This window comes from Anomaloglossus baeobatrachus, chromosome 6 (genome assembly GCF_048569485.1).
Source record: "Anomaloglossus baeobatrachus isolate aAnoBae1 chromosome 6, aAnoBae1.hap1, whole genome shotgun sequence".
Taxonomy (NCBI): domain Eukaryota; kingdom Metazoa; phylum Chordata; class Amphibia; order Anura; family Aromobatidae; genus Anomaloglossus; species Anomaloglossus baeobatrachus.
This window is the reverse complement of record NC_134358.1, coordinates 105,085,629-105,111,519: the sequence shown is the minus strand read 5'-3', so window position 1 is coordinate 105,111,519 and position 25,891 is coordinate 105,085,629. Positions and strand designations below refer to the sequence as shown.

Here is a 25,891-nt window from a genome sequence, read left to right as displayed (position 1 = left end):
CACGGAAGTTAAAAGTGTTGTCTCATGATAACTTTTGATCGTTGAGGGTCCGACCATTGCGATCTGCACTGATTGGCAGAATATTGCACTTTTAGTCCCATTAAAATGGAGTGGCATATACCATGTTCGACTGCCTCCCAGTTAAATTCCTATGGGGCTCGGCTTTTTATGGCAGCTCCATAAAAAAATGATGAAACCGTGGTTGGGCATGTGCACTTCAGTTCCAATTTAATGGGGACAAATGTTCTCTTTTTGGAATAAAAATTCCCTGTTCCACCCATCGATTCAGGTCCCAGTTGTCCAACCCCCACTGATCAATAACTTAGCACTAGGGATTAGCGAGTATAGTCGTTACTACTCGGTGCTCACCGAGTAGTACGGTATTTGGGCTACTCGTTACTCCGCGATTATCCTTGTAATTACTCAGGAGTAGCGAGTCCAATGTAAGTCAATGGGAAATGTGTGTAATTGTCTGCTGGACCCTACAAAGCTGTCTGGGGGCTGAGCAAAATGCCTGAAATGGATGCCGCCGGCTTTTTTAAGCTAACAGCTGATGCACGCTCCACGCCCGGGTCCTTCGTTCCCTGGCGTTGTGCTCTCCGCTGCCCCGTGCTTTCCTCCCTGGTGCTACGCTCCCCGCCCGGTCCTAACTTAGGATCGGGCGGGGAGGCGATGGGGGAGCGAAGCATTGGGCAACGGGGAGCATAGCACCAAGGAGCGAAGGACCCGGGCGGGGAGCATGCATCATCTGTTTGCTTAAAAAAGCCGGCGGCTTTTTACTGCCCGGCTTTTAAACAATCATGCATCCATTTCAGCCTTTTATTCTGACCCCAGACCACTTTGTAGGGTCCATGTCATGTCCCCCATGGAGTCCGCCTCTGCGACTTCTGCTCCGATCACAAAGCGATGCCGTGTTCCCACCGTGGATGGTGATGGGAGAGGAGTCGGTGCCAGTGGCTCTGCTGGGTGCAGGCTCCGCTCATCCATTAGGCTGGGTTTCCCTGGGACCTGCAATACCACTGGCTGACTGTAGGTGGCAAGTGTCTTCCAGCTGAAGTTTACCATCATTCAGATGCAGCCAATGGGAAGACACCACACCTTTCTTCCTCCTGTCATGTGACCACTGCCAGAGATAGTTCTGTACTCCTGGTTCATGTGCTGTTTGTATTTTGAGTCCTGTGTGCTGACCTTTGCTTGTTTTTTGACTACCATCCTGCCTGTTGTTTTTGTACCTTGCTGCCAGTTTCGGATTTGACCTCTGCTTTGTCTCCTCACTACGCCCTTGCCTGCCGATTCTGTTCCTGTATTGCATTTCCTGGTTTTTGACCCTGCCTGACCACCATGGACTATCACAGGTAGTGATCTCTGGGGCTCTGTGTAATTCCAAATCCCTGTATAGGGGTTAAAAGGTTGTAGAGTTCTCGGGGTCCTGCTTTTTGAGCGGCTTTTCTCTAGACTTCCCTTACAGCCAGTCTGCGTCTGTGGCTCCAGGGAAGCATTACAGTCCAGCGGACAATTAAGGCCGTTTTACACGCTGCGATATCGTTACCAATATCGCTAGCGTGCGTACCCGCCCCCCCATCGGTTGTGCGACACGGGCAAATCGCTGCCCGTGTTGCACAACATCGCTCAGACCTGTCACACTACTTACCTGCCTAACGACGTCGCTGTGGCCGGCGAACCGCCTCCTTTCTAAGGGGGCGGTTCGTTCGGCGTCACAGCGACGTCACTAAGCGGGCGCCCAATAGAAGCGGAGGGGCGGAGATGAGCGGGACGTAACATCTCGCCCACCTCCTTCCTTCCGCATTGCGGGCAGCCGCAGGTAAGGTGATGTTCCTCGTTCCTGCGGTGTCACACGTAGCGTTGTGTGCTCCCGCAGGAACAACGAACTACATTGTACACGCAGCAGCAACGATAATTGGGAATAGGGGGGCATGTCACCGATTAGTGATTTTGCACGTTTTTGCGACGATGCAAAATCGCTCATAGGTGTCACACGCAACGACATCGCTAAAGCGGCCGAATGTGCTCCACAAATTCCGTGACCCCAACGAGATCGCTTGAGCTATGTCGTAGCGTGTAAAGTGGCCTTAACTCACATTTCCCATTGACTTGCATTGGACTCGCTACTCGTAATGAGTACTCGAGTATTAGGAGCTACTCGTGACGAGTATAGCGAGACCGAGTATTTCACTACTCGCTCATCCCTACTTATCACCTATCCTATAAAGAAATGTTAAATTGTTTTCACAGGAAAACACCCTTACTGGCGGATATGGAAACAGCATAATACAGACATCTATGCTCTTTTCCACTTAACATGCACCAAATAAATTTGTAGAACTTTTTGTCATAGTATTTATGGTTCTGTAGAGAGTGTGAGCTAAAAAGCAGAATTTCTCATATATCTTTGACCTAAATAACCACGAGAACATGTTATAGGGCCACAGCAATAGCAATAACCACAACAAAATAAGGCTAATTGTAATAATAATATGGATGGGACAGGGACAGGGCTAATTACATTATTATTTAATACGAGGGCAAAATATATACTTATTTTATTTGCTGTCTACAGCAATTTAACTTCTTCAATGAAGGATGTTTAACATTTGAACCGAAAAAAACGAATTTCACGAATAATTAAAGGCTTGTGTTAAATACATAGACAGTCGTTTAAATTTAGATCTGCAATAACATTTACTATTATTCTCCAGGGCTTTGACTGCTTGACAGAAACAAAGTACTCTGGGATTAATTTCAAGAAATGGTGCCAACTGTGTGCAATTTGCTGTAATTAAGACATGAAAGAGTACTAAATATTCAGATTAAAAGAGCCATGATTGAATGTGATAGAGAATCAAGGTGTGGCAACAAGCCAATAAATACCAGTCAGTCATGATGAGTACAAAATATTAATTGATTTGAAACCTACGCCAATGAAATATTACAATAAAGCAAACCAGATTAAACTAATTACAGCCCGGAGAAAAGAATTAAAAAGAAAACATTTTGAGTGATTCCTAAAATGAAATTTTACTTGTTCAGTATTCAACATGGCAAGTAGAAAAAAATGTATTTGAGTAATTACTGAAGCGGGCTGGAATTCTGTGGTTGCTGCGAATCTTTATCTCCTTGTTGATGACTTGTGCTAAAGCACTTGTCTGTTTTTTGGCTCATGTTATACAATTTTGCAGATTTTTATATATATATATATATATATATATATATATAATTCATTTATTTATCATATTGTTAAAGGGAGTTTGCAAACCTATCTTTTCCCTTGCAGATTTGAAGCAGCTTCATGTCAATTCTTTCAGAATTTTCACAGCGTCATTCACCCGTTGAAATGAGAGCCACACGATACTTTAATGAATTTGGATACATATTGTTAAAGTAAGGAAGGAGTTAATGTCTTCACACCTGCTAAAAAGTTCTTAGGCTGTGGGATTTCACTTTTGGAACAAAGACTTGTTCAGGGGATGTGGCTAAAGGCCGCTTTAAAAACTACGACATCGCTCAAGCAATCTCGTTGTGGTCACAGATTTTGTGACGCACATCCGGCCGCTTTAGCGATGTCGTTGCGTGTGACACCTATGAGCGATTTTGCATCGTCGCAAAAACGTTCAAAATTGCTAATCGGTGACATGCCCCCCTATTCCCAATTATCGTTGTTGCTGCGTGTACGATGTAGTTTGTCGTTCCTGTGGCAGCACACATCGCTATGTGTGACACTGCAGGAACGAGGAAACACACCTTACCTGCGTCCACCGGCAATGCTGAAGGAAGGAGGTGGACGGGTGTTACGTCCCGCTCATCTCCGCCCCTTTGCTTCTATTGGGCGGTTGCTTAGTGACGTTGCTGTGACGCCGAACGAACTGTCCCCTTAGAAAGGAGGCGGTTCGCCGGTCATAGCGACGTCGCTAGGCAGGTAAGTAATGTGACGGGTCTGAGCGATGTTGTGCGCCACGGGCAGCGATTTGCCAATGTCGCACAACCGATGGGGGTGGGTATACACGCTAGCAATATCGGTAACGATATCTCAGCATGTAAAGCGGCCTTTAGGCCATTTTCACACATCAGTTTTTTGCCATCAGTCAGAATCCATTTTCTCGACGGATCCGTCGCTGATTGTGGCTAAACTGATGCGACGGATTCGTTTTTCGATGGATCCGACTAACTTGGGGCTAAACAATAAATTGGAGCATGCTCAGTTCAAAAAAACGGAATCCATCGCTGGATTCTGTCATTTGACGGATTACGACAGTTCCTGCGCACATTTGCTTCTATTCTACCAAACTAAGGACGGCGACGTATCCGTTGCTGTCCGTTTTTTTTTTACATACACAAAAAACGTTACTTTGGTCGTCGTCTCCATCCGACAGACAAACATTTTTCGATGGATCTGTCGAACGACGGATGAAACGTGAGGCCATCCATCGCAATCCGTCACTAATACAAGTCGATGAAAAAAAAAAATGGATCCAGTGGCATCAGTCGCCGGATACGTTTTTTTTCCAAAAATCGTCGGATTGTGAGTGACGGCAAAAAATTGATGTGTGAAAGGGGCCTCAGCTGGGTGGATGCTGGGAGTGTCTTTAGTTATGTATTCTACTATTTGCTATTCTGTAAGGAATGCCTAAATTTATTCATGGTACGCCTATATTTCTTAGGACTATAAAAGATCTGATTTTCATTGTTAGAATAATAATCTTTATTTCTATAGCGCCAACATATTCCGCAGCGTTTTACAATTCAGGGGTTCATATAGAAACAAATATAAGTAACAGTTATAGAAGATACATTAAGTTAAATAAAAATAAAGACAACCCTGCTCGTAAGAGCTTACAATCTACAATGGAGTGAGGTAGGTTCAAGTGCTTATTTACGGCGACGGTCCAGCCACGGTCAAAATATGGGGGGATAGATAAAGGCTTCATGAACCAGTCACCCACCAATCTTTGTAATGCATTAGGTACAGTGGAGCTTGAGGGAGAATTAATATGTTCTGAGATTAGAGAAGGTGATGGGCCACCCTAAAAAGATCTGTTTTCAAACAGCATCTGAAGCTGTGCAAGTTGAGGATCGTCCTAGTTTCTTTGGGTAGAGAATACCAGAGGACCGGTGCAGCTCGAGAGAAGTCTTGGAGCCAGGAGTGGAAGGTTCAGATTAGTGTGGATGTTAGTCAACAGTTGTTTGCAGAGTGTAGAGAACAGGTAAGGTACAGCGCTGTGAAGGGCTTTATTGGTGAGAACAAGCAATTTAAATTGGATCCTATAATGTATGGGCAGCCAGTGCAATGATTGGTACAGAGAGGAAGCATCCGAATTACAATTTGCCAGATAGGTGTCCCTGGCTGCTGCATTAAGGATGGACTGAACAGGGGAAAGTCTAGTGAGGGAAATTGCAGTAATCATTAAAATTATTTGGAGAGCTTTGGAAATCACATGACTGTGTATTTCTTTAATTCTCGTCGGCACCGTAGAAAGAATCCCAGAAACTTTTAATGAGTAAAAATTACGTTAACAATGTAAAAAGATGTCCCTTATAATGTAGCAAAGCTATTGGGGTTACCACTTAGAAAATAACATACATAAAAATAATCCAGGAAAATCCCAGAAAAAGAAGTGGATGCAAAAATTCCATAATGATATATTCAATGCATTAATAAGAAAATCTAGTAACTATCAAGTATATAAAAAATGCATATAAACACAGGTGCCTCACTGAAAAGGGATGCTGTTAAGTGCCTATGGATAAATATACTGAAATCAAGTATACAAAAGTGCAAGAAATGTTGCCTGTTAATCAATAACACAGGATACTCTATTTCCTTTCAGATATGTATATTATGTGGCATAAGTATAGAAATCCAGCAGGTACTTTCATTATATGCAGTAAATATTATATTTCATGTGAAGTTAGTACTTGCTGCAAGAATAGGGATGTTGGCATCGCGTCCCTTTACCTCGAAGCGTTTCGCTTTGCTTCTTCTAGGGCTGTGTCTGGGTGAGGAAGCATTGCTAAGTTATAAGTGTAGGCAGCCCATTCAGAGATCAGCATGTCATATCTGATGATGGCGCATGATGCCACGTCATAGTCTCACAGGTTAGGAGTCTTCTGGATAGTGGCGGTGGAACGCAAGTGAGGCACCTGCTTTTTATACATCTTTTATATACTTGATACTATATTTTTTTATTCATGTATTGAATATATCCTTAAAAATAATATATTTATACATATGTACCATGACATTTTTGCTTTCACTTCTTTTTCTGGGATTTCGTTGCATTATATTTAATGAATTTGGCGCATCTTATCAGTAGCATACACCTCACCGGAAACGTTACTCCAGCTGGGGACTGAAGTAATATTTCTGGCATTATGTACATGGCTACTTTTAATGAATTTGTTGGGTAGGTGTTGCTTTGCCACATCCCCTCTCTGTCTCCTTACGAGCTCTACTTATTTTAGTGGAGCTGGCCAAAAGGGGTGTGAAAATGCCAAATTTCAGAAGTTTTTTTGGGAAGCTTCGCATTGCACAAAAGGGCTTGCGATTTTTCAGTGTTTTACGTCCACAGTTTGATGAATTTCAATATTGTTATTTCTCCATTTTGCTAAAGTAATTTGCTCTTTTTTTAATGGCTGTAGTATATACACCTCATGCTTTGGAAGATCTGTGCCATTTCTTCAAGTGCTTAACCTTGACAACTTTGCCTATTCAAATGTTTTTAAATTCATGAAAAGCGACTTTTTCACATGTCACTTTCTTATGTATTTCACTCTAGTCCTTGTCTGGAGTCAGGACTCTGGTGTTTTTTTTTTTTTTATATAATTGTTCGCTATGTGTGATGCCGCAGGAATGACGAACATCTCCTTACCTGCGTCCACCGTCAATGATGAAGGAAAGAGGTGGGCGGCATGTTCCGGCCGCTCATCTCTGCCCCTCCTCTGCTATTGGGCGACCGCTTAGTGACGCTGCAGTCATGTCGCTATGACGCCGAACGCACCTCCCCCTTGAAGGAGGGATTGTTCGGCGGTCACAGCGACGTCGCTGACCAGGTACGTGCGTGTGATGCTGCCGTAGCGATAATGTTCGCTACGGCAGCGATCACCAAATGTCGCACGAACGACAGGGGTGGGTGCTATCGCTAGCGATGTCACAGCGTGTAAAGTACCCCTAAGGCCCCCTTCACACGTCCGTGATACACGTGCGTGTTTGGTCCGTTTCCGTATATACCGGAGACACGGCCAAACGTGCACCAATGTTAATCTATGATTGTGGTCACACGTCCGTTATTTCATTATGTCCGTGTGTGCGTGTCCGTGATCCGTATGTGTTTGCGTTTGGCACGGATGCATGTCCGTTATCTGCACGGAGCACGCACACGTGGACACAATGAAAGTCTATGGGTATGTGCACACACGTTAGTAAACACGTATGCATCTACCTATAGTCCGTGTCCGTTTGGTGTTTTTATTTCTAGTGATGTCGGCTATTCTTTCTATTTCTGTGTATGTCCGTCAATCTCCCTGAGTCCGTCGGTCAGTCTCTCTGTCGGTCTCTCTGTCTGTCTGTCCCTCTCTCACAGTCTGTCGGTCAGTTTCCCCCCCTCTCTCATACTTACCGTTCCCCGATCTCCGGCGCAGCGCTGCACGGCATTCACACTGCTGCGGCGGCTTTTACTATTTTGAAAAAGCCGGCCGCCCATTAAACAATCTCCTATTCCCTGCTTTCCCCGCCCACCGGTGCCTATGATTGGTTACAGTGAGACACGCCCCCACGCTGAGTGACAGGTGTCACACTGCACCCAATCACAGCAGCCGGTGGGCGTGTCTATACTGTGCAGTAAAATAAATAAATAAATAATTAAAAAAAAACGGCGTGCGGTTCCCCCCAATTTTAATGCCAGCCAGATAAAGCCATACGGCTGAAGGCTCGTATTCTCAGGATGGGGAGCTCCACGTTATGGGGAGCCCCCCAGCCTAACAATATCAGCCAGCAGCCGCCCAGAATTGCCGCATACATTATATGCGACAGTTCTGGGGCTGTACCCGGCTCTTCCCGATTTGCCCTGGTGCTTTAGCAAATCGGGGTAATAAGGAGTTATTGGCAGCCCATAGCTGCCAATAAGTCCTAGATTAATCATGTCAGGCGTCTATGAGACACCCTCCATGATTAATCTGTAAGTTACAGTAAATAAACACACATACACCAGAAAAAATCCTTTATTAGAAATAAAAACACACACACATTCCCTGGTTCACCACTTTAATCAGCCCCGAAAAAGCCCTCCATGTCAGGCGTCATCCAGGATGCTCCAGCGTCGCATCCAGCGCTGCTGCATGGAGGTGACAGGAGCTGCAGAAGACACCGCCGCTCCGGTCACCTCCACGCAGCTAATGAAGACAGCCGTGCGATCAGCTGAGCTGTCACAGAGGTTACCCGCTGTCAGTGACATCCTGGATGACGCCGGACATGGAGGGCTTTTTCGGGGCTGATTAAAGTGGTGAACCAGGGAATGTGTGTGTGTTTTTATTTCTAATAAAGGATTGTTCGGGTGTGTGTGTTTATTTACTGTAATTTACAGATTAATCATGGAGGGTGTCTCATAGACGCCTGACATGATTAATCTAGGACTTATTGGCAGCTATGGGCTGCCAATAACTCCTTATTACCCCGATTTGCCAAAGCACCAGGGCAAATCGGGAAGAGCCGGGTACAGCCCCAGAACTGTCGCATATAATGTATGCGGCAATTCTGGGCGGCTGCTGGCTGATATTGTTAGGCTGGGGGGCTCCCCATAACGTGGAGCTCCCCATCCTGAGAATACCAGCCTTCAGCCGTATGGCTTTATCTGGCTGGCATTAAAATTGGGGGGAACCGCACGCCGTTTTTTTTTAATTATTTATTTATTTATTTTACTGCACAGTATAGACACGCCCACCGGCTGCTGTGATTGGGTGCAGTGTGACACCTGTCACTCAGCGTGGGGGCGTGTCTCACTGTAACCAATCATAGGCACCGGTGGGCGGGGAAAGCAGGGAATAGGAGATTGTTTAATGGGCGGCCGGCTTTTTCAAAATAGTAAAAGCCGCCGCAGCAGTGTGAATGCCGTGCAGCGCTGCGCCGGAGATCGGGGAACGGTAAGTATGAGAGAACGGGGGGAAACTGACCGACAGACTGTGAGAGAGGGACAGACAGACAGAGAGACCGACAGAGAGACTGACCGACGGACTCAGGGAGATTGACGGACATACACAGAAATAGAAAGAATAGCCGACATCACTAGAAATAAAAACACTAAACGGACACGGACTATAGGTAGATGCATACGTGTTTACTAACGTGTGTGCACATACCCATAGACTTTCATTGTGTCCACGTGTGCGTGCTCCGTGCAGATAACGGACATGCATCCGTGCCAAACGCAAACACATACGGATCACGGACACGCACACACGGACATAATGAAATAACGGACGTGTGACCACAATCAGAGATTAACATTGGTGCACGTTTGGCCGTGTCTCCGGTATATACGGAAACGGACCAAACACGCACGTGTATCACGGACGTGTGAAGGGGGCCTATGGCAGAGCAAGCATCCAGAACGCATGAATTCTGCATGCACGATGCTTTTAAAACGCAGCGTTTCAGCAGTGACTTAAACGCTGTGGAATAGAACGCAAAGTGCGCACATATCCCTAATGGGACATTTTCAAGGATTATGCAACGTTATAAAAAAAATAGCAAAACAAGTTTAAGACAAGAATAAAAAACATTTTTTTTGTTTGGTGCCAATTGTATGAACCAAATGCATCATTTTGAACAATTTGGTGCAAAACCAAATACCACAAGACAAAAAAAGAAAAGTGACTTAAAAAAATTGCAAATAATGAATCAGGCATTGTGTGTTTACTTTATACAACCGGTTTGGGGTGACACTATCAAAAATATCTTGCCGAACAATAGCATACTTGGAAATGTAAAACAGCAGCACCGCTAAAGGTACCGTCACACTAAGCAACATCGCTAGCAACATCGCCGGTTCCCTGCTCCCTGCACACGTAGCTGGAGTACACATCGGGTAATTAACCCGATGTGTACTGTGGCTAGGAGTGCAGGGAACAGGGAGCCGGCACTGGCAGCGTGAGAGTGGCGGATGCTGGTAACGAAGGTAAATATCGGGTAACCATGGGAAGGGCTTCTTGGTTACCCGATGTTTACCGTGGTTACTAGCATCCACAGAAGCCGTCTCCCTGCTGCCTCCACACGTAGCTGGAGTACACATCGGGTAATTAACCCGATGTGTACTGTGGCTAGGTGTGCAGGGAGCCAGCGCTAAGCTGTGTGCGCTGGTAACCAAGGTAAATATCGGGTTGGTTACCCGATATTTACCTTAGTTACCAAGCGCAGCATGCTTCCACGTGTAGCGACGCTCCAGCGATCCCTGCCAGGTCAGGTTGTTGGTGGGATCACTGGAGCGTCGCTTAGTGTGACATCTCACCAGCAACCTCCTAGCAACTTACCAGCGATCCCTATCAGGTTGTTTCGTTGTTGGGATCGCTGGTAAGTTGTTTAGTGTGACTGGGCCTTAACACTTGGAGAACAAAACCAATAGAGAAGGTAGCCAAGGACAATACAATAATAAAATATCAAATTTTTATTAAAGATAATGGTAAAAACAGTACATGTAAGGGTGAGAAATGAACAATGTGCCGAAGCACCACAAGACTCAGCAAATGGGTTTGCAAACAGAAAATCAATAGATTACATAGGGATAAAGGTATATATTACATTCTAAATATCTGTCCCCATCATGGGTATAGCAGTCATTTAGATGAATGTGATCTACGGGCAGATCATATGATATAATTAATTGTTCGCATATCACTAAAAGGCATAAACACAGGCAGAAAAAAACAAGGAGAAATACCAAGGAAATCCCATCATAGGGGTAGATTACCTGTCGCCATTAGCCACTGCTGAGCCACACCAACACGTGTTTCGGCCGTAGCCTGACGAAAGCTACGGCCGAAACACGTGTTGGTGTGGCTCAGCAGTGGCTAATGGCGACAGGTAATCTACCCCTATGATGGGATTTCCTTGGTATTTCTCCTTGGTTTTTTCTGCCTGTGTTTATGCCTTTTAGTGATATGCAAACAGTTAATTATATCATATGATCTGCCTGTAGATCAAATTCATCTAAATGACTGCTATACCCATGATGGGGACAGATATTTAGAATGTAATATATACCTTTATCCCTATGTAATCTATTGATTTTCTGTTTGCAAACCCATTTGCTGAGTCTTGTGGTGCCTCGGCACTTTGTTCATTACTCACCCTTGCATGTACTGTTTTTACCATTATCTTTAATAAAAATTTGATATTTTATTATTGTATTGTCCTTGGCTACCTTCTCTATTGGTTTTGTTCTGGCGTAGTAGCCTGACTCCATTTTGGAGATTACTTATTCATTATTTATTAATTTTCTTTGTTTATTTGTGTATATCTCCTTGTGGCGACACAATTTGGTATTCATTCTCTTAACACTTGGAGGTAACAGTGATAATGTACTGAAGTTGTGACCAGTCCAGCCAATAATCAGGGACCGGAGCTTTGGAAGTGAGCTGTGCCTGTGCCCAGGGAGAGTGAGCACGAGCTGTGCTTGTTGTTTTACAAATATGCAGTAATTTGGGAGGATAGTTTCTGATAGTAAAAAACCCTTGAGGCCTGCGCCACACATCCGTGCCTCCGGCACGTGTTTGTCATTTTTTACACGTACCGGCGGCACGGAGACATGTACAGCAATGCTACCCTATGGTAGCAGGCACACACACGTAAAACCACACGGAACGTGTGTCCGTGTGCGTTTGTACGTGTGTGCGATTTTCAAAGCGCTGACATGTCAGTGTTTTCTCCGGCAGCACGGGTGTTACACGGCCCGCACCCGTACCACACGGGTGTAGTGTGGATGCGGTCCCGTGTGACACGCGCCGGAGTAAACACACATGTCAGGGAAAAAAATAAAAAACATTAACTCACCTTCTCCAGCCCTCCTGTCTCTGCCGCTGCTGCCTCTTGCTGCCGACCGCCGCTCATTATTCTCATTGAATATTCACTTCACTGCCTGGCAGCAGCAGCAGCGGGGAGACGGGAGGGCTGGAGACCGAGGATCAGCACCACGGACAGCAGCGCGGACATCAGGAAGGACCAGGTGAGTATAATAATTACCGGTTCTACGTGTGCTATCGCGGATAGCACACGTAGAACACACGTGTCACGCACGTACCAGAGACACGTACTTACCTGCACGCAACACGCAGGGGAAATACGTGTCTCTCGGCACGTGCGTGAAATTCACGTGAGTGTGGCAGAGGCCTTAAAGGCTATGGACAAATTTGACATGGAAAAAATAATTTTTATGCACGTTAGTATTAGAATTTTATTTACTAACCACTAAGTTTCTGTCTGCAATTTTCATACCTTCATTAATTTTTAGACCCCCTGATATGCAGTTTGCAGCCTGAACCAAGTTTCAGATTTTTCTCTTGTGGGATTGTCTCTGCTTGTAATACATGCTGGATGTTCTATTTGTGTGTTTCCAAGATGCCGCTGTCTTCACTTGTCTTCATGTATCAGCAGAGCTCCTGGTAACCTGTGACAGTAGACATATATGCAAGTTCTCAGTTTGTTGAAGGTGACATGGCAAATCAACTCTCACCCCAAATTAGTCCTGAGCAGTTTAAATTGTAAACTTTGAATTTACTCTTTTATTTGGTGCATGCCACTCTCAGATAGTGCTGGCTCCCCTCTCTTGTTTCAAAAATATGTGTAGTTATGCTACAATGGTCCGGTGGCTGACCACCACCATGTCATGCACTCCTGGTGTTGGTTTGCAAATATTCCAACGGTTGGTGGCTGTTCACACACAGCCACCTCGCCCTTCTCCACAGGCTTTGTTAATTAAGCACCATTTACTTAGGTCTGATCCGCCTTTATTATTAGTTGCTGGTCGGGCACTGGGAAGGTCAGTTCTGACATTGTCCCGGTATGTGTTGCGTCTCCTGCACATGCTGGGACCTGGGCTGCCTCTATCCGCTGTTGCCTCTTTTACGACATGGAAGCAGTTATATAAAGGTCACAGGTATATGTTGCTCTAATATAGTTCTGCTTTTAATGTATCTAGGAGGCCGCATGACACAATGAAATTTAAAATATAGAATAGGACCCCCCTATTGAGATTTGCCGTGACGTGGCAGGGGTGGCTCAAATTATTGATCAATTGTTTTCTAAAAATCTCATTTTTTTATTTTAGTACAGTTGGAATATATCTGTGAATTTACCCTTTTATTTCGTGCATGCCACTCTCAGATAGTGCTGGCTCCTCTCTTATTTTAAAGGGAACCTGTCAGCAGAAATGTCCCCTAAAACCTAACAGATTCCCCCTCTGCAGCTCCTGGGCTGCATTCTATAAAGGTCCCTGTTATGATTGTGCCCACTTTCTGACCGAAAAAAAGTGTTTATAAAGTTGTACCTTTTTGGCTTCTGATTCTGTAAATCCGTCACGGGGGCGGGCTGCCTGATGGCCGTTATTCTGCCCCCTGGTCCTGTATGCCGCCCCCATCGCTGATTTCAATACTTCTGGACGCCGCCCACTGCTCCAGCCATCCCCGCGCATGCCCAGTGCCCATCTCTCGGGGATGAGCACTGTGACCAGCGTCACGTGCACGCAGGGTTAAGATTATGGGCGGTGCTGTGATGTTTATTCCTAAGCAACCGCCCATAATCGAGGGACCGCGCTTTCGGTGTAGTCACTGCTCCGCGCTCTTCCCATCTATTTCCTGCCTCGGGGCAAGATGGGAAGGAGGCGAAGTGAGGTCAGCAGCAGCGCGCTTGCGCAGAAAGAAGCAGGCCGAGGGGGGAAAGCGCGGTCCCGCGATTATGGGCGGTTGCTTAGGAATAAACATCACAGCACCGCCCATAATCTTAACCCTGCGTGCACGTCACCAGCGGTGACGCTGGGCACAGTGCTCATCCCCGAGAGATGGGCACTGGGCATGCGCGGGGATGGCTGGAGCAGTGGGCGGCGTCCAGAAGTATTGAAATCAGCGATGGGGGCGGCATACAGGACCAGGGGGCAGAATAACGGCCATCAGGCAGCCCGCCCCCGTGACGGATTTACAGAATCAGAAGCCAAAAAGGTACAACTTTATAAACACTTTTTTTCGGTCAGAAAGTGGGCACAATCATAACAGGGACCTTTATAGAATGCAGCCCAGGAGCTGCAGAGGGGGAATCTGTTAGGTTTTAGGGGACATTTCTGCTGACAGGTTCCCTTTAAATTGTAAACTTCTGACTAATCTTTTTTTATGAAACATTCTGACAGGCCAATAGGTATATAATGCTTTCTTCTTTTCTCAGAGTTCATCTCCATTAAAGGCTGGGATTCCATGGTGCGGCGGTTGCATACAGATGATAGCCACAATCATCTGGGGCCACGAATGAAAGTGTGATATTGCGCTAAAGGGGTTGTTCACCATTTTAACATTGATGTCCTATCCTTAGAAGAATAGGCCATCAGTGTCTGATCGTTCAACACCCGGCCCTCCACTAATCAGCTACTGCCAGTGGCGGTAGCAGACGGACGAAAATTCTCAGTTTCGGAGCTGTCCTCTCAACTGATAGTGGCCACGGCCGGGTACTAGTCATCCACCTCCCATTGAAATCAATAGGAGGATGATGTGCTTTACGTGGCCATTATAAGTGTTTTCACCATATTTGTTTTATCAGTGATATTTTTGTATAAACATAATCTTGCCCATTGCACTGTTAAAAATGGGATGGCATCTGTGTGCTGCCTATGATTTCACAAGTCCATAGACTTGCATTGGCAAATGTAGTGAACCACGACTTTGATGAAACGTAGACTTTTCTTTTATTCCATTTTTTTTTGCAGACCACACCTAAAACCCCCCAAAATCAACGGCCTTGTTCACATGTTCAGTATTTGATGAAGTTTTTACCTCAGTATTTGTAGCCAAAACCAGGAGTGGGTGATAAATGCCGGAGTGGTGCCCGTGTGTCTATTATACTTTTCCTCTGATTGTTCCATTCCTGGTTTTGGCTACAAATACTGAGGTAAAAAACTCAACAAAAAATTGAGTCATCCTTGAATGCACTTTTCTCTGACGCCGTCTCTCTGGTGGTTATGACAATTTTTGTGATGTTTTTAGCTGGATAAAAATAAAAGTTTTACGTTTTATAGAAGTGCTGGATCAACTACTATTTTTTTGGATTGCTTCTGTGGTGGAATTGGGATTAGCGTTGAGCGAGTAATTAAATATTTGTACTCGCTTTTCTGTTAGTGTGACGCCCTGGACCCCAGGGGTCACAGGTAACAATACCTACCACATTACACACACATTCCCATCCCTTGTGAGGACACACCCGGCACCCGAAATAGAGACCTGATGCCTCCCTCAGGGCCAGTAGGGCACACCAGGTGGGCTGAGTCAGGCGGAAAGGCACGCCCACCGAGGAGACTACTGTCCTGAGGCAGGAAATACAAACAGTTTAGTCAACGAGAGTGACAGTGAGAGGAGTGGAGTTGTAGAGCTGTCAGGGACCCGGGTAGGAGCCTGGGACCCTTGAACCGTCAGGCAGGCAGACGGTGGTGGCCGCCTGCAGGAGTACCAGTACAGCAACCGGCGGAACCGTAGGGGCCGGGCCAGGGTTGGAGCCCGCCGGCCCTGAACCGGGGAGTCAACCGTTTACCGGAGCACCAGAAACCGGGTACTCAGACCCCGTCCTAGCTTAGATGCCACTGAGTATAGGCAAATTGACTGATTGCTGGCTGGACCTCACGGGTTCATCCTCACCCAAAGTCCCGAAAGAAGGCAAAAGCCCACCGATACCGGGTGAGAACCACAGCCAAGGGCCAAACATCTGACGGGCCAGCGCCTGCGGGCAACCGAGGGCTCCTCCGGCAGCTCAACGCCGGGGAGCGGGCTACCACTGTCCAGGCAGGGGAGCCGAAAAACCACAACAAGAGGTGCAAGGGAAAGGGGCCACCATCAACCTCACAAGGGGACACAAGCAGCCGGCTGCGGGACCCGACCATACCCGAACTTTGGTTTACCAGTGACTCTGAGTGTGAATTAATCGTGAGTACACCAGTGCCATCCGGGCACGACACTGCACCGCAGCACGGCACCCTGCACCCCGACAACAACACCGTCGCCCAGTCCCCCACCGGGGCCCCGGGACACACCGCCTCTACCTACGGAGGGGCTAACATCTAGGCTGCGGCCACAACACCGATCCCAGATGAGCCCCCTTCAGTCCAGCCGCAGCGGTAGTGCATCCCGTCACCACGACCCGTGGGTGGCATCACAACCCGTAGGACGACAACGTGGCCCCTTCCGGCTGTGCGCGTCATCCCACACCACCACCACCCCCACTGCCTCCCATTAACAGAGCGACGTGGCCCCCGGTCCGGAGGCGCTCGTGCCACTGACAACCCGAGCCCGGACCTCGAGCGGCTCGGCCCGAGATGCGGAGAAGCGGCCGGGCCCCTCTCAGGGTGGTACATTAGCGAGTACTGTCCGCTACTCACATATTTATAACAAGTAGCGGCCGCAATGTAAGTCAACGGGAAATATTCGCTAAGTAGCGAGTAACCCAAAGCCATACTTTTTCTGCGAGTAGCACATATTACGGCTTTTGTGTTACTTGCTACTTAGCGAGTATTTACCCATTGACTTACACTCCGCACGCTATTCATAATGAATATGCGAGTAGTGGACAGTACTCGGTAATATAGCATAGTGAGTACAACTACTTGCTCAACACTACCGTCATCATTTCTATAGTATGGTAGCCAATTACCGAGGACAGCTCTTAGCGACTCGTACCATCCACACAAGCAGAAGCATCGAGCTCACTGATTGGCTGCAGCGATTACGATGTGACAGCAGTAGTACAGACTAACAGCATAGCGAGTATGAATAGTACTCGCTCAACACTGATTGGGATCCCTTCCACTCTCTGGATAGGTGAGCTGATTATACCCCTCACCTAATACTCAACCTGTGCATGTGGCCTAATAAGTATATCTGTGAAAACCATGGATAGAGCATGTACATGAAAAAAACGACATCAGAATGAGCCCTAACTAGAGATGAGGACTCAGGATGTTCAGGTTTGGTGGGTTTGGCCACACTTTAGTTGAAACTTCATTTCAAGACCCAGACTTAACCTGAATTTGTTTCGGACCCCGACCCCCATATAAGTCCATGGGACCCGAACTAATGGGCTTGACTTGAGTAACGAATATAATGGAAGTCAATGAGTGGGCAGTTCGGTTCTCTGCAGGGAGACAGGGTGTTTTTTTTTTATACACAACATCTGAAAATGTTTTTACCCCCAATGAGAGCCATTCAGAAATTGGGCCGAGCACCGAGCGTACCCAAGCACCCTGATGTTCAATAGAGTGGCTATAATAGGTTTTATACCGTGTTTCCCCGAAAATAAGACATCCCCCGAAAATAAGACATCCTAGGAGTTTTCAGGGAAGCTTTAATATAAGACATCCCCTGAAAATAAGACATAGCTGCGGTCAATATTGAAGTGTCATGCAGCGGTGAAAGAGTTAAAGACACTTCAGGACACTTCATTATAGGCAGCGGGCACCCCCATTAGAGAGAAGACAGAAGAAAGAAGACCCCCGATCATACTCACCAGAAGCCGATCGGGAGCAGGTGAGCGCATCAAGGTCCTGCAGCGGCGGAACACACACACACACACACACACATCAGATCACACTCACTCACTCTCACACACACCTCACACACACCTCACACACACACATCATATCGCATCCACACACTCACAACATCTGGCGATATCGCTTGCTTCTCGGCGGCGATACTGTGCGTGCAGTGACCTTCCAGGATCTGCCAAGGATCACATGGCCGGAAGCATGTGGTATCTCCGGATGTTGTGAGTGCATATGTGCGATATCGTCAGTGTGTGTGTGCGTATGCGATCGGATGTGTGCGTGTATGCTGTCTGATGTGTGAGTGTGTTCTGATGTGTGAGTGTGTGTGTGTGTGTGAGTGTCGGCAGAAGGCAGAGGAACACGGCGTGCAGCACAGCTGCTGGGACCGCCCACCGGAGGGCACAGGGAGAAGTGGGGTGTGTGTGTGAGTGTATGTGATCAGATGTGTGCGTGTATACTGTCTGATGTGTGACTGTGTGTGAACGTAAGCGATCGGATCTGTGAGTGTCGGCAGGAGGCAGAGGAGCACGGCGTGCAGCACAGCTGCTGGGATCGTGGGGTGGGTGGGAAGAAGTGGGGTGGGTGTGTGTTTGTGAGTGAGTGAGTGAGTGTGATCTGATGTGTGTGTGTGTGTGTGTGTGAGATCTGTCAGCCAGACGCAGGGGAGCACAGCTGCAGGGAGATCACAGGGAGAAGTGTGTGTGTGTGTGTGTGTTCTGATGTCGGCCAGACACAGGGGAGGCGTGCAGCGTACCTGATGGGAGATCACAGGAGGATCTGGGAGCCATACAGACGCCCTGGGCTGGTAAGTATGACGATCCTGAGAAGGGGGGGTCTGCTTTTTGTGGGGGGTAAACTTACCCCCAACCATGTCTCCTCGAGAATAAGACACCCCCTGAAATTAAGACATAGTGCTTTTTTCAGGGCAAAAAAAAATATAAGACAGTGTCTTATTTTCGGGGAAACAGGGTAGCATAAGAACAGCACCCGAGTCGGGCACGGACCTTTTTAGAAGACAGTGTTAGGCCTCTGCCACACTCACGTGAATTTCACGCACGTGCCGAGAGACACGTATTTCCCCTGCGTGTTGCGTGCAGGTAAGTACGTGTCTCTGGTACGTGCGTGACACGTGTGTTCTACGTGTGCTATCCGCGATAGCACACGTAGAACCGGTAATTATTATACTCACCTGGTCCTTCCTGCTGTCCGCGCTGCTGTCCGTGGTGCTGATCCTCGGTCTCCAGCCCTCCCGTCTCCCCGCTGCTGCTGCTGCCAGGCAGTGAAGTGAATATTCAATGAGAATAATGAGCGGCGGTCGGCAGCAAGAGGCAGCAGCGGCAGAGACAGGAGGGCTGGAGAAGGTGAGTTAATGTTTTTTATTTTTTTCCCTGACATGTGTGTTTACTCCGGCGCGTGTCACACGGGACCGCATCCACACTACACCCGTGTGGTACGGGTGCGGGCCGTGTAACACCCGTGCTGCCGGAGAAAACACTGACATGTCAGCGCTTTGAAAATCGCACACACGTACAAACGCACACGGACACACGTTCCGTGTGGTTTTACGTGTGTGTGCCTGCTACCATAGGGTAGCATTGCTGTACATGTCTCCGTGCCGCCGGTACGTGTAAAAAATGACAAACACGTGCCGGAGGCACGGATGTGTGGCGCAGGCCTTAGGCTGTGTCCGCACTTTGCGTCGTCCTACTTGCAGTTCAAAATGCACCCTCTGGCAGTAATTGATTTTGCCAAAGTTGCTTTTGTCCACAAAGTAGCGCTAAAAACGCATGCGTTTTAGCCGCGTTTTTTGCGCTTTTTACATGCTTTTCCATTGCGTTTTGAACATAAAGACACTGCTAAATAAAGTTTAAATAGTCAAACAATGAAAAAAGGGGAAAAAAAAGGAACACATATAATTATTGAAATGATAAAGAAAATAGTTATATTTCATGGAATTATAGCGTTTTTTTTACTATTTCGCGGTAAAATAGCATTAAATTTATATTTTTCTTTAATTTAATTGTCGGACTATGTGTGTGTGTAAAGGCACATATTATTCCATTATTTTGAAGTCAGAAAAGCATGTGTTTATGTAATCCAAAATGCCTTGTTTCTGCAGCTAAAAAGCATGTAAAACGCTGGAATTTTGATATTTTTTGCTTTTTGCTACTTCTCATTGACTTCAATGTTAGCAAAACGCAACCCAAATGGCAAAAACAACTGACATGCTGCTTCTTTGAACGCATGGTTTTTGCCACAAAATATGCAAATTAAACGCTGCGTTTGGAAACGCAAAGTGCGGACTAGAAATCCCCATTTTCCATAGACTTTGCTGGAAAATCAAAACGCATGCCTTTTGGCATGAAAACGCTGCAGTTCAAAACGGACCTAAAAAGCAGCTGAAACACAGGTGGAAACGCAAAGTGCGCACATAGTCTAAGGCTATGTGCCCACGCTGCGGAAAATGCGCGGATTTTGCCGCGGATTTCTCGCGGAAACGCCACGGATTTCCCGAAAATCTGCAGCACAGGTACTTCCCAGCCATTTCTATGGCATTTTGGAAATGCTGTGCCCACGCTGCGGATTTTTCCGCAGCGGATTTCGTGCGGATTTTGGTCCGGAAAAATCTGCAACATGTCAATTATTGTTGCGGATTTTCATCCGGATTTTGGCTTTAAAATTGGGAAAAAAAAAAAAATCCGCACCAAAATCCGCATCAAATCCACTGCAATTACGTGGTAAATCCGCGGCAAATCCGCACCTTTGAAAAGGTGCGGATTTTGCGGGAAAGCTGCGGATTTTGATGCAGAAAAATCCGCAGCTACATTCTCCCGTGGACACATAGCCTTAAGGTTTGAGTCCCAGACACCCAGTGTTCGGCACAAACCCCGAACTTTACAGGTCGGGTTCACTCATCTCTAGTCCTAACGAATGGAGCTGCACTTCAGTAACATACACAAAGGTGAAACTGTGTCTAGGGAAGAAGCAGACTATTATTTTTATTTATTATTAGTATTACTTTTACTATTCTAGTGACTGGCTGCATAGTAAGTGAGTATTTTTTTTTTTATTTTGCTTCGGTACGTCCCTTCAGTCTGGCATGCTGCCATAAAGAATAGTGGACTTACTGCATCCACTGGAGCACCCGAGAGTACACATGGACAAATAAATAAGCAACCGCCCCCCTCCTACATCCCCAGGAGAAAGATTTGTAGCTGAAAATATAGTAGAGTATTAGAAGACCGTGTGTGCTCAGTTATATGAGCCATATCCACCCCAACCAGGGTGTTATCTGCATACAGATTTATATGCTCCTTGTGTGTGGCCTTCAGCCTCATGCATCACTTTCCAGCTACTGTCTAAAATGAAAATATACACCAGTACATTATGTATCTCAGTGTATTGGTATTATATATATATATATATATATATATATATATATATATATTGTACTCTAGCAGCGTACAGTGATATGTCTCTTATTCAGGTCAGCACAAATCACTTAGTTTGTTCTGTCCCTTTTACAATTATGTAGATGCCGCTATTACCAATCTCCATTTGTGTAGTGTGACTGTATTTTCGGATATGTTCTATATATGAGAGCATTTTTCCATTTTTTCAGACACACATGTACTAGCTTGTATATAGTGTTTTCACTGTTACTAGCGGCAGTTTCATTTTTTTGTATGTTTTATCTTCACAGGCAATAAGCAAAAGAGATGACCTTCTGCACAAATCGGAAGCCGATCTCCTGCAGGCAAGAAAAGGTATCAAAGAGAAGGCGGCGGAGGCAGAGCACCTTGACAGCGTGGTCAAGAAACTGGAAGAGAGAATCCAGGACGCAGAGAAAAAAATGAATCAAAAGGAGAAGGAAAGCAGTGTACTCAGAGCCGAGATAAAGGAGCTCGGTGTGGAGCTACAAGATGTGCATAAGCTGTACAGGGAGACAGGTAACATTGCTGAAGGGCACGGTAATCGCCAGTGTCTATGTGCAAGGTCACGTCCAATAAAGCTTACACCTTCCATGCCAAGTGCTCACATGTTCGGGGCGCAGCGTGTTCACATGTGCACACTTCATATCCCAGCGCTGACGACCTCAAATGCCTCCTGGACACAATCCTTTTTTCCCTTATCAGCGTCTTCTGTATTGTGCCGTCGCGCCCAGATGTTACATTTACATAAAAATAAGGTCTCAAGCGTGAATCATTTCACTTTTGGGGGGGATTTGGTGATTTTCTGTAAATTATTAATTTGGAAATACTTTACATGTTTAAGCCGTGAAGTAGTTACTTTTCTTTTTCAAAGCAGCCTTGTGTATTCCAGTACGTGGCGTTTTTATGTTTTGTTTTTTTCTCATTTATTCATTTTATTATATCGAATATATAATAATATATATGTTTTTGCTCGGTCTTGTGGTTTTAGACGTGAGATCACTGGACAAATGTTCAACACAAAGATCCCATTATGGAGTGATTCATGGTTTCTATTTATTTATTTTTTGCCGCATTCATAACTGTTTATCATCATTATTTTACCGGTTGCCAGAAGTGACTAAAACAATTGAACAAAATCAAAATAGTTTGGTTCTGAAGAAGAAAGTGGAAAAACACATGCAGGCTCCTCAGAGATTGATCTTCCTTTGTTTTATCATAAAGTGGGAGTTAGCAGATTTCAGTGCCCTGGCTGTCGCTCAAGTGTGATTCCCATTATATATGAGCATGGCCGGCCGAGGGGAGAGAAGGAGTCCGCTATTAGCAGCCGCTATTGACTAATGCTGCATAAGAAGCACATGTGCACACACTCCCTCCATCATCTGTGTCTAGACGTGACACACATATACAGTATAGATTATACAAAGACACATATACATACACAAATATAGACCCACATATATATACACACATACACAAATGTACACCCACATATACATACACATATACATACATACATACACACACTCCCTCCATCATCTGTGTCTAGACGTGAACAACAGGGAAACACACACACATACACACATATACAGTATATATTATACAAAGACACATATACATACATGCATATACATACACAAATATATACCCACATATATACACACACATACACAGATGTATACCCACATATACATACACATATACATGCATACACACACTCCCTCCATCATCTGTGTCTAGACGTGAACAACAGGGAAACACACACACATACACACATATACAGTATATATTATACAAAGACACATATACATATATGTATATACATGCACAAATATAAACCCACATATATACACACACAGACATATACACATATGTATACCCACATATACATACATACATACACACACTCCCTTCAACATCTGTGTCTACATGTGTATATATACCTATATATATATATATATATATATATATACACATACACACATGTCTGCCCATATATACACAAACCTATACATACATACACACACACACACATATATATATATGTACACACTTATACTTCCACACATATACATACAGAAATATGCATATAAGCACACACACACACCTATGCATACAAATGTATATATACCCACATATACACATAACCTCATATACATACACACATATGCATACATACCACATATCTCTCTCTCGCTATATATATATACGCATGCATACACGTGTACACTCACACAGATATACACACATTTACATACATACACATATACAAACACATATGCACACACATATACACCCACCCATGCATATACACATATATATGCACACACACAAATACATATAAATACATACACACAAATATGCACACACACATTCTCCCACCCATGCATATACACACACACGGTTACATACATATACATACACACACATATATGCACACACATATATTCAGCCACCCATGCATATACATGTACACACACATAAATACACATACATATGAACATATACACACAATCATGACTGTATAATTACAGATACAGTGGAACTGAGGTTGTCATGTGATACAGCTGATATCACAATGTGTTTTTTATCTGTGGTTTTTCATAATACCACATATACATCTTCTTTATTTTAAGGGTATATTTACTCCCTGCAGATTTCTTTCAGAATATCTGTGCCATGCCATGTGAATAGGGGGCGTCTGCAGCATGTGCATGGATGTCTGGAAGCCCCATTCAAATGAATGAGACATTATCAGAAATTTCTGCAGAAAATTAAGTAATGATGAACTGAAGAATTGGCAAAATGACAAATTCCTCTCTGCTGTACGAGTATATTCAATAAAAGCAGCACAGCCTTATTGATATTTCTGTGGAGTCCAGTTAAAATCCCTTGATGTTCTTAAGTAAAAAGTGCTATATGTGCAGGGATATAAATATGTAGATGCTTCTATTATAACTAATGTGTAGTGCAGTGTTTTTTTTTTACAAGCCTCTACAGTAACTCTTTGCACCATGTCACCGTTTCAATACAAATGGCCGATCATTTCCTTCTTATATTTCCGGTTTGCTTTTCGCACCTATCTACAATCGCGATGCGTAACGATAACCGGCATTGCAGCAGATCTAACAAAGGTCCCAACAATGATTTTCTTTCTAAGAGATGAAGGCACTTTTTTTTTTAATTTAATAAGTGATTAGAAGAATTGAAGAAAAGTCCAATTTTGCGCTGTAGATTTGCACACAAGACACATCTACGGCGGCGGATAGACAAGTGGTATTGATATTTCTCACACATCTGGATGATTAAAGTCTTAATGACTTTCTCCTTTCTGCAGAACATGAGAGAAAGGAACAATTAGAGAACTTTTATCTTTTTAATTTGTACACTTTTTTTTTTGTGTTTCATCAATTGTGTGAAGAAAACCCACAAAGCTCATTATGTGATGCTTTGCTCCATAAGAATCGCGGGCTGCGTGTGCTTCTATCTGCCAAGTGCATTTCTTTGTCATCACAAGGAGGTATTAATTCAAGGTAAATATCTCTCCCTGCCTGTCATACCTTGGATCCCACAATGAGATCTGCCGCGCACCGTCAGCCGTCTCCGCGCCTGTCACATGACAGCAATCCCTTCTCGGCCGTCTCCTTGTGCACCATTTCTTAAGGCTCACACTGGTGATCTGGCGATTTCTACAGTTTCCAGCCAAAACACTTTCTATGGAATCTATATAAATACTATTGATTCTAACCTTATAGATAGGAGTACAGGGGATCAGTCTCGTCTATATGAACGGACACTCTTTTTATGTGAGATCACCGTGGCTTTCAATGAGAATTCCTTATAATAATCTATCATTTTTATATATAAAATCCAAGCATGTTGTCCACATTTCAAGATAATAAATTAACCTTAACATTGCAGATCAGAGAAAATATAAATAATAATAATAATAATAATAATAATAATAATAACAGAAAAAAAGCACTGAGCAAAAAGGCTCCCGGTCCTGTAGTCAAATATTAATGAAGTCATTGGGAATGTTATAGACAGACAATGTCAGCACCTTCATTTTCCACTTCCCTATTCACAGCCCGGCCAGATACTTGATTCTAGAGAAAACCCCTAGAGGTCTACTGCAAATTCTTTTTCAATACAGCCAGATCATTGCAGATAATTGTATTACACGGGATATTGATCCGAAATCACCGTTCACCGGAAAACCTGCATGTACATACAGTGTGTGTGAATATATAGAGACAAGCAATTATTAGCAGAGTGCGGTTTATTGTCGGTGTATTATAGTGTGTTTTATTTTATATATATATATTTTTTTTATTTTTTGTGTGTGATTCACCTGTACCGAAAAAGCAAGGTGGAAACATCAGAGAAATTACCACTTTACAAGAATCTATTGATCACTTTAAATCAAAGAAGTATGTTTGACATGAGATTACCTGCCAGTTTGAACATTAGGTACACTATGTTATAGCTCGGGGCAGTTGTAAGTCTGCCAAAGGGATTGTAAATAAAGCATGCAGCTGCTCTGCCTCTGGCCTGGGATCAACCGGAGCTCAAGACCCGGGCATAGGTAAACGGCAGCGGACTTAACCCTTCCCATACCGGGGCCTGATGGCTCTTATATTTCACTCCCCTTATCAGAGGTGTATC

General features: G+C 44.9%; 1 protein-coding gene across 1 annotated transcript in view; it reads left to right on the top strand.

The window, feature by feature from the left end:
* Positions 1-25,891, top strand: part of LOC142317132 (uncharacterized) — a 566,806-nt gene that overhangs the window by 170,515 nt on the left and 370,400 nt on the right. Inside the window, exon 12 of the mRNA XM_075353156.1 lies at positions 21,496-21,742. Coding sequence (XP_075209271.1) covers positions 21,496-21,742 — 247 coding nt within the window. The remainder of the gene's footprint in view (positions 1-21,495; positions 21,743-25,891) is intronic.